Genomic DNA, 13,522 nt, shown 5'->3' with positions numbered 1-13,522 from the left:
TTATCCATTAAAGGATACTACTCGATCGACTACTCTGGACTGGACACAAAAGCTGACACAAAAGGGGATGCAAAAGCTGGATACAGAATTGAATACAAAAGCTGAGGGGTTTTCGCTAATGGAAAATGGTACAGTGTTGAAAAATGAACATGATGGTCCTGTGGAACAAGGTAAAACAGTGAAAGGAAGTCAAGAGGTAAAAGCAAAAGAAAGTCAAGAGCAATCTGAGAAAATCAAGAAGAAAATAGAAAAAAGAACGAAAGAAGGGGGAAGTAAGACACAAACAGAAGAAACGCAGACTGGGTAATTTGTTGTTTATTTTATTTTGTGAGCTTTTGTTAGTTGATACATGTGACTTGGAGGAGAAGTGCTCGTTATATTAAACCTGAAATATGTACCCCCGGATCCCTTCGCCCTCTAACACTTAAAGCGATTAATTTTTTGGAGATATTTGTATTTTGCAATCCCTTTTGGAGGATTTCTATTGAACAAGTTTACTGCTACCACTACTTCTACTACTAACAACTCACCGCAGCCCCAAGCCGCCTGAAACCAACACACCTACGCACGCTCCTCCTCCTTCCCAATCTATTCAAAGCCTCCCTCTTTACACCCTCCTAGGAAGTTCCTACTTCCTTTAAATCTTTCTTTATGACATCCTCTAATCCCAGACGCGAAAAACCTGCTTTCCGTTTAGCCCTAGACGGTTGGTCGAAAATGACAATCTTCGACAATCTGTCATCCTTAATCCGCAGAATGTGCCCTAGCCATCACAACCTTTCTTTCATTATAGCCCTAGAAAGTGGGATTGAATCACATTTTTCGTACAGCCTAGTGCTTGAAATACGGGTACCAGAACAGTCTGTAGGCAAGATCTCTGGAAAAAAAATTGGTAAATCTTGATCCGCTTTTCGGAGCACCCATGCTTGAGAGCTATATTTGACCACTGTCATCACTATACCTTCCAATATTTTAATCTAGGTTTGGTGACTTATCTTCCTATTCTTCCAAACTTTTCTTAACTGTGAAAAAACAACCGGAGCCTTGGCCATTCTACTTTTAACATCTTCACTGCTCTCATCATCTTTACTAATAATACTACCAAGGGAAGTGAAGCTGCCCACCTGATCAATCTTTTCGTTACCTAATGTCACCTTTTTATCTTCACTTATTCCTGTCTCTAGTGACTTGGTCTTCTTAACATTAATTTCCAAGCCTATTCTAGCGCCCTGAGCTTAAATCCTGATTTAATACAAAACCAGCTGCTAACCTCATTTCCTACCTCAACCGCAGCAGTGTTATTCTCGTACGTAGCACTAATCATTTTAATGTATTTGTCTGGTGCACCATACATAGATAAGACCTTTGCTAAAGCTCTTCTAACAACAGAATCGAACGCTTGCTCATAATCTTTAAAATGGAGGAAAAAAGGTGTCTGACACCTAAGGCTCATCTCAGTTATTAACCTAAGAGTGAAAATTTGGCTGATACATCCTCTACCTTTTCTAAAACCGCACTGTTCTTCTCTTAAAACTTTGTGTACAGCATACCTCAGTCTAAAAAGTATCATATTACCAAGTAATTTGCTACCCACAGAGACCAGTCTAATGCCTCGACAATTACCCCACTCACTCGTATCACCTTTCTTGTGGAGGGGTTTCTAGGGCATTCGTTTTATTTTCATATGACCTATTCCTCAGATGATTCTTTAACAAACAGCTTTCCTCTCTATTAAACATAAAGCTTTTTCACTAGTATTCCCAGCTGCAGTCCTAACTTTCTTTCCAAAGACGCCATCAGCAACTTCACAAATTGTTTTTCCAAAATTATTCCAACCATCTTCTATATCTTCAACTTTTAAATTCTCCAGTTTATTATTCAACTGTTCCTGGAAAGTTCCTCTCAAATTCTCATCGTGGAGTCTAACACCATCATAACTTCCCGGGAGGTAGATATCCTTCCAAAATTTCAGCTTTAAATTAACCCTAGACACTACTAGATGGTGATCTTTACTTTTAACATCAATAACAGTATTCCTATGTACCCTAGTATCTTGTATTGATCCTACCAGTCTTTGGTTTACTGTAACATAATCAATAAGGTTTGCTGTCTTACCATCACGTGAATACCGTGTCAACTTATGGGTCATTTTATGACCAAACACCGTATTGGTTATAACTAGATTGTTATACCTACAAAATTGCATATGTCTGCAGCCATGACTGTTTTCTTTTGCTATACCAAATTTACCTTGGCTAGGATACCACCTATCCCTGTTTCTACCGACCTGGGCGCTAAAATCTCCTAGTAAAAGCACAATATTTCTACCTTGGACCCTGTCTATTTGCTCCTGTAACTGTAAGTAAAATTCATCTTAGTCACTAGTATCTCCGTCAATCTGTTCAACAGGGCATATACTACTATAACTAATACCCTAAACTTTTTAGTCAGAGAATTAGCAGTTAGTATTCTATTATTAATATCTTCCCAGTCTAAACAAGACTTAGCAGCTTCCTTGTTCATCATGAGCCCTATTCCCTCTCTATGTACCCGTCCTTCCTGCCTGAGTAAACAAATCTTATATCAAACTAATTTCATTCTTCCTACCGCTGGGATTTGAATTTCTGAAAGTCCTAAAAAGTCCAGTTCAAATCTTCTGAATTTGTCTGTCATAATATCGATACGACAGTCATTTTCTAACGTTGTCACTTTCCAAGTTCCAATTTTCAATTTCTTTAAATCATTGCAATTATTTTGGCCTCAGGGAAAGCAATGATCCCGGATACCAGTGTAGGACGGGGATCAACATATCTTCTCAAGTTTTCACCGAAGCACTTAAGCCGGCTTAGAACCGGATAGCAAGAAGTCCCTGGGACCTTCAGTATGAATGGAGGCTTTGTGCAATCCTGGGTCCATCTTGGTCACAACATCGTTTTCAGCACTTGGCGATGCTCTTCTATCAACAAGAGTCGAAATCCTGCACAGGCAGACCCAAGTCTGTTACCTCCGACTCAGTATATATTCATGCCTTTAAATACTATGCTACTACGGAGAGGCAATCCATAGCAGATAAATTAGCTAGGAAGAGCTTTTTAGCCCGAAAACGCCCTTAAAAATAGACCAAGCCCAGAATTATTCATTAATGCTGTATGCAAATGCTGTATCGTTTATTAGGCTATAATTTCCTCGAAGGGTGCCACTCCTCATGGGGGAATAGAGTTGACTGCAAGATCCCCAGTCTTGCTGGTATCCAAAAGGGTCGAGGTAGCCCTTTGCAGAGACTGTTGTCCATTGATCCGGATATTAAGTCTCCCGCAGTTGTCCTATATAGAGTCTTCTCACTTTGGTATTCTGCATCACCATGCAGTTTAACGCGTTACTGGGAGAGGGTTTGTAATTTATGGGACGTGTAGACATGACGGTGGGCCTTGTTGAGGGTTCTTTTGAGGGGCCTTTTTCCTCCTCCACCTGTATTTATGGCCCCGTGCGAATGTGCTCCAGTTTCTATTATGGACACTCAGGGACAAGACCACCTGGGGACACGCTGATTGGCTTGGAGGAGGCCCCTAAAAAGCACCAGAGCAGTATTTTTTAATGAACTATCACTATCCAATAAAAGGGCTTACCCCCATTCGAACAAGTTTACTAACTTGCTATTATTTTTATTAAAATAAGCAATCCTGTTAACAAAATTGTATAAATTCGAAACTCATATATACACATAATCAAAAAGCAAATATTGCATGTAGGATCCGATGTAATACACCATTAATACAAGCGAAGATGTACACAAACGACCAATAGAAAATCTGAATTATTACATGTTTTTAAGTGGACCTCATCGAAAAATACGCTTAGACTCACTAGCCTAAGAGCCGACTCTTTTGCTAGTTGCAAAAATATTCGAATAAAAAATGCATCGTTTGAAACGTCTAACCGTTTTAAATTGCAAACGACACTTTACCGCTAATTATGGAAGGTAATAAGACCGGGAGCCATTCTTTCCCCTTTCTGATTATTTCAGTTTATCTGAAATCGGAATTCAATATTGATCGTAATTTTTGCCTCTCAGAGTACTGGACCAACAACTTTGTTTGTCTTCGCGCTCCAATTTGAAATTATTTTTCTTGGGACGCCTCCCTAGATGGGTCTCCTCCCCCTGAAATTTCTGTTGTGATTCATAAAACCATAACAAAAATACATATAAACAAAATTTTAATGTATTTTTTCATTTTTTTTGTAAACTTTTTCTTGGCATTTAATGTGAAGAATGGGCATCATTTAGCGATAGACTAGCAAAATGATTTGAGTGTTCAACGTCAAGGATTGTGGTGAATGGTGGTCCGCATTTTATCTGTTCGAATCGTTTATCGTACTTGAATTTTGAATTTAGCTGTCCGTGCTGAAGATAGTTTATTCATTTTTCTGCTAGCGCCTGATGGTTGATTTTATTGTTTAGTGTCCCTAATCAGACATCTAGTGTACAAGGATATAATCGATCGGGGATATTTGAAAATGAATGAATTTTTTGAGATTTTGCGAGTTCATGGTTCTAGAATAGGTTTGAAAATTAATGTTAAGAAAACTCAGTCACTAAGGCTAGGAATAAGTGAAGACGAAAATATGACTTTGGATAACGAAAAGATTGATCAAGTAGGCAGTCTCACTTACATTGGCAGTACTATTGGTAAAGACGGTGGGAGTAGTGAAGATGTTAAAAGTAGACTAGCTCAGGCTCAGGGTGTTTTTTCACAGTTAAAAAAAGTTTGGAACAATAGGAAGATAAGTCTGCAAATCAAGATTAGAATATTGCAATCTACAGTGATGATAGTGGTGAAATATGGCTCTGAAGCATGGGTGCTCCGAAAAGTGGATGAAAATTTACTAGATGTTTTCCAGAGAAATTGCCTACGGATTGTTCTGATTACCCGGCTGACTTACTGTATTTCAAACAGTAGGTTATTCAAAGAATGTGGTACAGTCCCGCTTTCTAGGGCTAAAATAAAAAAAAGATTGAGACGGCTAGGCCACGTTCTGTGGATGAAGGATGACAGATTGCCGAAGATTGTCCTTTTTGGCCATCTGTCTGTGGCTAAACATAAAGCAAGTCGTCCTTATCTGGGGTGGGAGAATGTCATAGATCATAGATAAAGATTTAAAGAAAATGGGAACTTCCTGAAAGGGTGTAATGTGAGTGGCCTTGAATAGATAGGGATGGAGGAGGAGCGTGTGTAGCTGTGTTGGCCTCAGGCGGCTTGGTGCTGTGCTGAGTTATTAGTAGTAGTAGTAGTAGTAGTAGTAGTAGTAGTAGTATATATTTGAAAATCAAAGAATACATACGGGAATGAATGCTTTTTAGGTTCGTTGGAGGAGGGGGCAACACCACAAAACAGCGAGATATGAAAAAAATGTAAGAAGCTGTAGAAAAGAACCCGTAGACCCTTCTCCTGTGTACTTGTATGGCTGGCCAGGGAATTTTCAGTAACTTATAAGCTATTAAAAGAAACTTAATATCCCCCCATAAAATTACTACATTGCAAGTCTTGTATACATTACAGTGAAGCTCAATTTGTTCGTTTCTATAAAAACTCAAGATGCATAAAATAGTAGTGTTGGTTTAAGATTTGTGTTACTAGTTATATGAAAATGTCCGTAATGCTAGTGATGTTATTGTAAGCCCATTTGATACGTATTGATAATTAGAAATCATGGCATCTCTCAAGTTTTGCTCCGAAAACTGAAGGATAAGCTAGCATATATGTATGCTATCAACATGCCATTAAATTACATTATTCTTAAGGTTTTTTTCCTAATAACCTGGAATATACAGAAAAATCTATTTTATGATGCAATTTTTTCAAGTGATTGCTGCCAACAATATTAAAACCTAAGTTGCTATCGGGGATTTCGACTACCGTAATTTTATTGCTAGAGGATATAATCCCTTTTTCACCAGATACATTTGAAGCAAAAAAAAACTGAATGGTTTAAATAGGGAAATAATTGTTGCTTTTAAGCTTGAAAAGATACCTAAACCAGACTATAAGACAAAGAGAAAAAAAATAAATTATATAAAATCGTTACAGTAGTCAGGACCCTCTGAAGTTATAAAAATCTGATAGACAGATAGCAGCACCAGCCCCCAGACCAGCTTACGGTCTACAAGGACCAAGTTTAATAACGTTAAGTGAGTTGGTTTAATAACTATCTACCCTTTTTCTAAGAAAATATGTAATATCGTTCCATCGTTACAATAATGTAGACAAATAGTAAATTGAGTTATATGTATTTCCCCGCCAAATTATCTTATCGCTGGAGCCTATTTATTTATTTTCTTTCAATTGACCAACTTTCGCTACAATATTGTGAATATTTTAAAACTAAGGTTTTTTGTATTAGTATTACTCAAGTAGCAAGCTCGAAATTATTACACATAGATAAAAATTGGTAATAAAATCGTGTGAAGTATTTGTAATTATGGAATTTTTATCGGTTTTTCATTAATTCGTAACTCGGTATGTTTTCGCTGGATCTTTCATATCATTTTTGATGTAAGAAATGCTTCATATCTTTTTATGGTTTTCATAAAACAAAATAAAATCAGTAATTCAATTGATCTTGTGCTACATGACTGAAATTTTACAGGAGATTGTAAAAACCGGAAAAAAAACGATTTTGAATTTTTTTATTATTATTGTTATTAGCATCTATTGTTAAAAGACAATTCGACCATTTCCATGCAAACACCTGTCAGTGCAATAACAATATGTATTTTGCAAGAGGGTGAAAAAAAATTCTTATTAACAAATATTTGTCTATAAAGTGAAGGTTTTTGTCTTACCTTCAATGTGATAGAAACTAAATTTTGGCGTCAAGCTCTAAATTCCAACTTTTTTGGTATTTGAAAGAATGCTTTCCAAACACTAACACATTTTGAAAAAAAAAACATAAACTTCTACTATTCCATTAACCAAACAAGATATAGAAGCAATCGAATCGAGCAACTCGTTTAAACATATTTTTTATAATCGGGCGAATCCATTTCTTTAGGCATTGCATGCCCTTTTTTTGAATTAATACTGCCACTGGATAGTTTTTGCTACTGCGTAATTGTTTTGTCAGTGATTGTATCCTTTATTGACGGTTACATTTTCAATCAAAGTTGTTTTGACTACTTGATCTCAATAATAGCAAACTGTGCAATACACATCAATCAACTTCAACGACGATAGCAAAGGAGGGACAACAAAACCTGGACAACGAAAGATAAAAAGATAAATAAAATAATTGAAGTTTATTAAGAATTAGTATTTGATACAACATACCAAGATAAACTTGTATTAAAACAAACACATAGACTACAAAATATTGTAAGGACTTGGGGGCGGGGCTGGTAGCCCTCCTGTCATTTTTGTCCTTGAAAAATGCATTAAAAGTACTTGAAAAGTTCCTGTTACAATATTTTTCCGAATGAAGTATCAAAGGAAAAAATAATACACGAGAAACACTTCTACGCTTCTCTTATAATGTTAGCTATGTTTTTGTCGCCTATGATTAAAGACCTTACCTAAGACCCCAGTTCCTCCTGTGCCGCCAGAGGCACCCAGGACGTCCAGAAAGAGCCGCCAATCATTCCGCGATTAAAACCAGAATCAAATTGAAGTCTCATGGCAATCATAGTTTGAAATTACTAGGATGCATCGTAATGCTCCATAATGAACAAAGACAAATAATTAAGGAAATATTTGGTGATCTTACAACTGTTATCATTTTGCTACATCATTCTGTTGTACCTCACTCAAGCACAATCTTGTATATATGAGTTTTATATGTTGTTTATATCAGTACTCCTAAGAAGTTAAAGTTTTTAAATGATTCAGTTATTAAAAAGATGACACATTTTTTAGATTTCTCTATTTTATTTACGGTGTGTGCTGGCATACACCGTAATTTGCTAATTTGTTTTGATCAGAAACCAGCGTCACAGTCGTGCCATAAAAATCAGTGAAAGAGCACATTTTGATGTTGATCCTCTACCTTTTGAAGAAAAAGAAGGTGTTATTTAGGGTGTTAAAATTGTTTCCTGTGTCAAAAATCTAGATGAGCAAAATCTTCTTCTTGTTTTTCTAAACTGGTAGAAAAAATAAGTAAAGGACATGGGAAATAGATACTATTCTTGAAAATATCAAACATTTTTACATTTTAAGGAGAGAGGGGAGTTTGACGGGGAAGTTGACCCGGAAGTACTCACATTTTGTAAGAGCCGATTAGTTGCTGGGAAGCACATCTCAAATAAGTGGAATTTGAAATTTTCATAGCAATAAAACATAGAACAACAAAATATACAAAACAGTATAAGAAAAATGTTAAAGCTCTGATCAGAAACGGAAGCATACCGAAGATTATCCATACTAAGGATCTTTCACAGTAGTTTATGTGAAATCTCACTGCAGACATGAAATGCATACTTTTCAATTTTTTTTTTTTTTCAGTCTGTCCGAACCCAAAACGCTTGACAACACCTTGCAGTTGCCTCAAAAGGTATTTATTTTTCTCCTCTTATTTTAACAACGCCTGTTTCATATATGATATCTTTAATGGTATAATTTTTTTTTCTTATTCCCTTTAGATGTAATTTTATGAAAGGAAAAAAGTGTCCAAAATATGGCGGTTGTCATTCTCTGACAATATCTGTAAAAATTGACAAAGCTCAAGTTTCCTTAAATCGACGAGTCTAAAGCTCAACAGTCTTTTAAATACTTATACTACTATCAACTCACTGCAGCACCAAACCGCCTGAGGCCAAGATAGCTACGCACGCTACTCCTCCATCCCAATTTATTTAAAGCGTCTCTCTTTACACCCTCTCTGGAAGTTCCATTTCCCTTAAATCTTTCTTTTTAATCATCCGTTTTCCGCGGAACGTGCCCTACCCATCTGTAGCCCTAGAAAGCGGGATTGGCACACTTCTCGTACAACCTACGTACGGCCTATCAGCCGGTTACCAAGAACAATCCGTAGGGAAATTCTCTGGGAAACATCATCTGTTTTTGGAGCGCCCTTGCTTCAGACCATATTTGACCGCTGCCATCACTGTAGCCTCTAATATTCTGATCTTGGTTTGTAGGATTATTCTCGTATTCTTCCAAACTTCTTCAACTGTAAAAAACACCCTGACCCTTGGCTATTCTACTTTAAAGATCTTCACTACTCCCACCGTCTTTACTAATAATATTACCAAAGTAACTGAAGCTTTCCACCTGATCAATCTTTTCGTTATCCAACGTCACCTTTCAATCTTCAATTATTCCTAGCCTTGATGTCTTCTTACTATTAATTTTCAAACCTATTTTAGCACCCTGAACTCGACAAACCTCAAAAAGTTCATTCATTTTGCTTACACTTTCATCTAGGATGCTTAAATCAATAGCAAAATCTAAAAGGAAAAACGAAAAAAAATTTGATTCTTAGTATGGCTCTTTTGAATGGACAAAAAATAATTAATACATCTGTCAGATAATCTATCAGACAAAAAATAAATACAGTTTTTACTAAGCCCCAAATTCTAGGATAAGAATAGTCAGAGTGAGAAAAAGGGAATGAAGACATCAATGCTTCAGCTACCCTGTATAGCCATAAATTTCGTTGTGCTTCATTAAGTATTACAATTAACTAAGATATTATTTCCATGCCTTTTGCTTTAGCAGTTCGGATCGGTATTGTCGTGTTGGGTTGTCCAAGTTGCTGGAAAAAATTTCTTCAATTAGATTTTGATAATGTAACATTGATTTTTGGATATCTCGTATCTTAACAGATGTTTTATATATAGCTATAAATATATTTTTGTATGGAAAGAATATGGATCTGCCTCATAAGGGATGGGAAAATATAATAAGGGATAAGACATGAGAAAGGATCGGTTTTTGTCCCTAGCTTCAACGTAGCTTTTAAATTATATATCACACACAAGAAAAAAACTCGCAATTTTCTTCGTTAGAATCTAGCTAAGAACAAACTAAAGGGAGTCAGGCAGCGCAATCACTCAAATATAACATAAACCCCAGAAAAGTAATTTCCAAAATATACATAAGATTTCTTTCGTGCAACCTAAGAACCTTTGAAACTGTTCACTTTTTTTTAGTATTATTAAAGTAAAATTACTGACAAGTTACTGAAACACGTGTAGAAGATGTCTTAAATATTAAATTGAATCAAAATATCTTACTTTAGTACAAACAATTTTGAAAGAATTATAGTAAATTATAGGCCTAGTTGGAGTTAGCAGTCATAATAAATGGTAAAAATATGGAAATTTACTTCCGAATAATGCATGTCATTGCTCATTTTGAGACAATATTTAATTTGGAGATATGCGCTATCAATATAGGAAGCTTAAGGACTCTAAATTCTACGTTTGGTCAAAGTAGCTAACATGAAAAATGATCAACTTCTTTCCACTTTTACCAGTTGGGTACAAAAAGAATTAGACTTGTACACTCAATTTCTCAAAAAAAAAAAAATCTCAGTTTCTTCATATATTCGTAAAAAACGGAAATGAAAACATTATTGGACTGCCGCTGAGAAAATTGCAGTATATAATAGTGAAAGCTAGTAAAAGTTCAGATCTGAATAAACAATTTCGGATGTTTTGATTTCGCCAATGGATGAAAAATAAAAAGTTCAATTTATTCAAAAAAAGGAAAGTTCAATCAGAAGGATTTTTGAAAAGGGAAGACTTTGACTGAACCTAATTTACAATGTAAATTAGTAGGGTAATGTAAATAGTAGGGTTAAGGCCCCATGCCTATCTATATTAATTACTAAAGTAGGAAAACAGTCTTTCTTTCTCCTTCTGTCTTTCTTTTTTGTTTGTTTGTTGTTGTTTTTTTGTTTTTTTATGTTGTATGTTTATTTCTATGTTTGTGTTGTTGCATTAGTGATTTCTTTTTTCATTGTAACGAAATTTGTAGTTAGATGAACAAAGCCGTCACAAGCATTCAGTACTAAACCACAAAGATGCCATAAACTGAATCATTGAGACCCTTCAATGGTTTATGCACTGGCTGTGGAGCCCTCCATTTCTACGAAGAAAGAGTAGCAACAAAAGGGATTCATTTTGGAGATTGCTACTTCCATGGTCGAATTCTATTGTCACCTCCACAGTTTCCAAATAAATTGGTTTGCCTTTTTTACGACCTGCTCGTCATCTACTCGTTAATAAGTTCCACAAATGAATCCCAAACTTTAACTCATATTTAGCATTAGTTTCATTCAACGTAAGCGGTCATCAAACCACCAATAGTGGTAATAATTTTAAATTTAAAAAAGCTGGTTCGTCACAAATGAATTTGGTGGCATATCCCACATAAACCACTCAAGGTTATTTTGAACCACCTTCATATGGCTAACTGAATTTTTTAGACTCTGTTGATACTGTTGACGATCGTCTTGCACATTCTATGAATTTTAGGATCAGTCGTGAATTAAAGGGCCTGTTGGAGGACATTTTTCGAAGCCAAAACATTTATGGCCAAAGTCGCATGGGGATGCCAGAAGTGGAGGATGCTTTTTCATAGTGGAGGATGCCTCCAAATATGCAGCTTATTTTAGTGTGCCAGATGGTGTGGATTGCAGTTGATTCAACCTTCCCGCATATAATGAAGTATCCATTGTTCTTTTTGCATAACTTTGATCAAATTTTCCGCCAAACTAGAGCCCTTTACCAATCCATTCTTTTATTCAGCTGTAACATAAGGTTGTACCGTAGGTATGTCACTTGGAATACCTTTTGAATTTATAGCCGTCCTAGCAGAGTGGCTAGCCCGCTGGATTTGGAATCCTTTGTCCGTGAGGACAAGGTAACAGGAGTTCAAATTATGGTGTTGCTGGCCATTTGGTTTCAAAGGTCAGTTGCGTAAATTAAAACTCAGCTCTAAATCCGTACATGGAGAAATCTGTGGAAGGTAAACAGGAAGGATTGCGAAAGTACAGGATGCGCTTACACTTCTAGGCTGAAGGGCCATGGAACGGATATAAGCACTGTCAGTAGGAACTGCAAAGTTCAGCGCCTTATTCTTTACCTTTAATTCTAAATTACTTAACATGATAATATTTGTTAATAATTTCTTAGACCACACTGCTTTTCCATTTACGAAAAATTTAGCAAGAAAAAAAGAATTTTAATTTCAACAAAGCAGTGAACAAAAAATTATACAAAACAACACTTTTATTAAAAAATATTCCGAATATTTCGGCCCCACGTCCGAGAGCCTTTCTCAACGAAAAAAAAAGTAAAAAACGAAAAAAAGAATGTTGAAAAAAACATAACACACAAAAAAACATGACAACTAAACACAGGAAGAAGAGAGCAAAAAAATAAATAAGAACAACTCACATTATAAACAAACTTCCAGCACTGATATTACAACATAAGAATAAAACCGGAGCGAATGTGTATAGTGAAACCATGGGTCACTCTCCTCTCAACATTAGTGAAATGAATAACTATGCGGTGTTCGAGAATTCAAGGTGCAAGAATAGATTTGGAAATTGGCGTTAAGAAGCCTAAGATGACCAAAATTTAAGTAAATGGGGATGAAGAAGTGATGCTGGGTAACGTAAAGATCAACCTAGTGGACAGTATTACCTGCTTAAGTTGCTTTAAATTGCCCTGAAAATGTAAATAGTAGGAAAGTCAAGATGCAGGGTCTTTCTCTCAGACTGTTGCAACATATGCTAATTTTTGTATTTTTAATAATATTGTTTTTTAATCTTAGGGCCGAATTCGGAGTGATCTGAAGCATGCTAGCTATTTGTTCATTGACAAGAAATATAGAGCTGCTTACAATGCATATTCTTCGGTTCTTATGCCCTGTGCTAATGATAGCTACAAGGTGAGTATTGCTAATTAAACTTAGTAACATTAAACGTATGAAAATAGACTGCACAGGCTAGGATTGCCAAGTCTTCAATTCCGAAGGGATAGGGCAGACATTATTAACACATTTCGTATAATCAAAGGCATTGGTAATATAAGTACATCACAGTTCTTCACATTTAATGACACTAACAGAACCCGTTATCACCCACATAAATTGTACCCCTCACTTATCAAAAAGGAAAATAGGCCAACATTCATTTTATAGCAGGGTGTGGAAGCCATGGAATGACCTTCCACTTAAAATATTTTTAACAGATGACATAAACAGATTCAAAACAAAACTAGCAGAAACAAATTTTCACAGTAAATCATTTTTAAATCATTTATAGTATTATTTGTCCATGTTTTTTATATTTGTTATTTTCTTTGATTTGTATGTGTGTATTATGTTGTCAGTATTGTCGTAATTTCTATTTATTATGTTTAGTGCGACAAGCTTCAAAGCTTACCGTATTTGGTATTAATAAATAAAAATAACTAATCAACTATTTTCTTTTATTTTCGGTCTCAAACGACAAAGAAATGTCGAAGAAAGGCTGCAAGAGGGAATTGAAAGGTCCAGATTTTAGCATAATATTTAAA

The 13,522-nt window shown here is 35.7% G+C and overlaps 1 protein-coding gene across 2 annotated transcripts in view; it reads left to right on the top strand.

Annotated features, from left to right (window-relative positions):
* LOC136032124 (uncharacterized) overlaps window positions 1-13,522 on the top strand; it is a 153,206-nt gene that overhangs the window by 41,133 nt on the left and 98,551 nt on the right. For both annotated transcript variants that reach the window (XM_065712292.1, XM_065712293.1), the window contains exons 7-9: window positions 14-303; window positions 8,493-8,541; window positions 12,777-12,893. In XM_065712292.1, coding sequence (XP_065568364.1) covers window positions 14-303; window positions 8,493-8,541; window positions 12,777-12,893 — 456 coding nt within the window. The remainder of the gene's footprint in view (window positions 1-13; window positions 304-8,492; window positions 8,542-12,776; window positions 12,894-13,522) is intronic.

Source organism: Artemia franciscana, chromosome 10, assembly GCF_032884065.1.
Source record: "Artemia franciscana chromosome 10, ASM3288406v1, whole genome shotgun sequence".
NCBI classification, from domain to species: domain Eukaryota; kingdom Metazoa; phylum Arthropoda; class Branchiopoda; order Anostraca; family Artemiidae; genus Artemia; species Artemia franciscana.
Note: the sequence above shows the minus strand (reverse complement) of the source record. Positions and strands in the feature narration are given on the sequence as shown.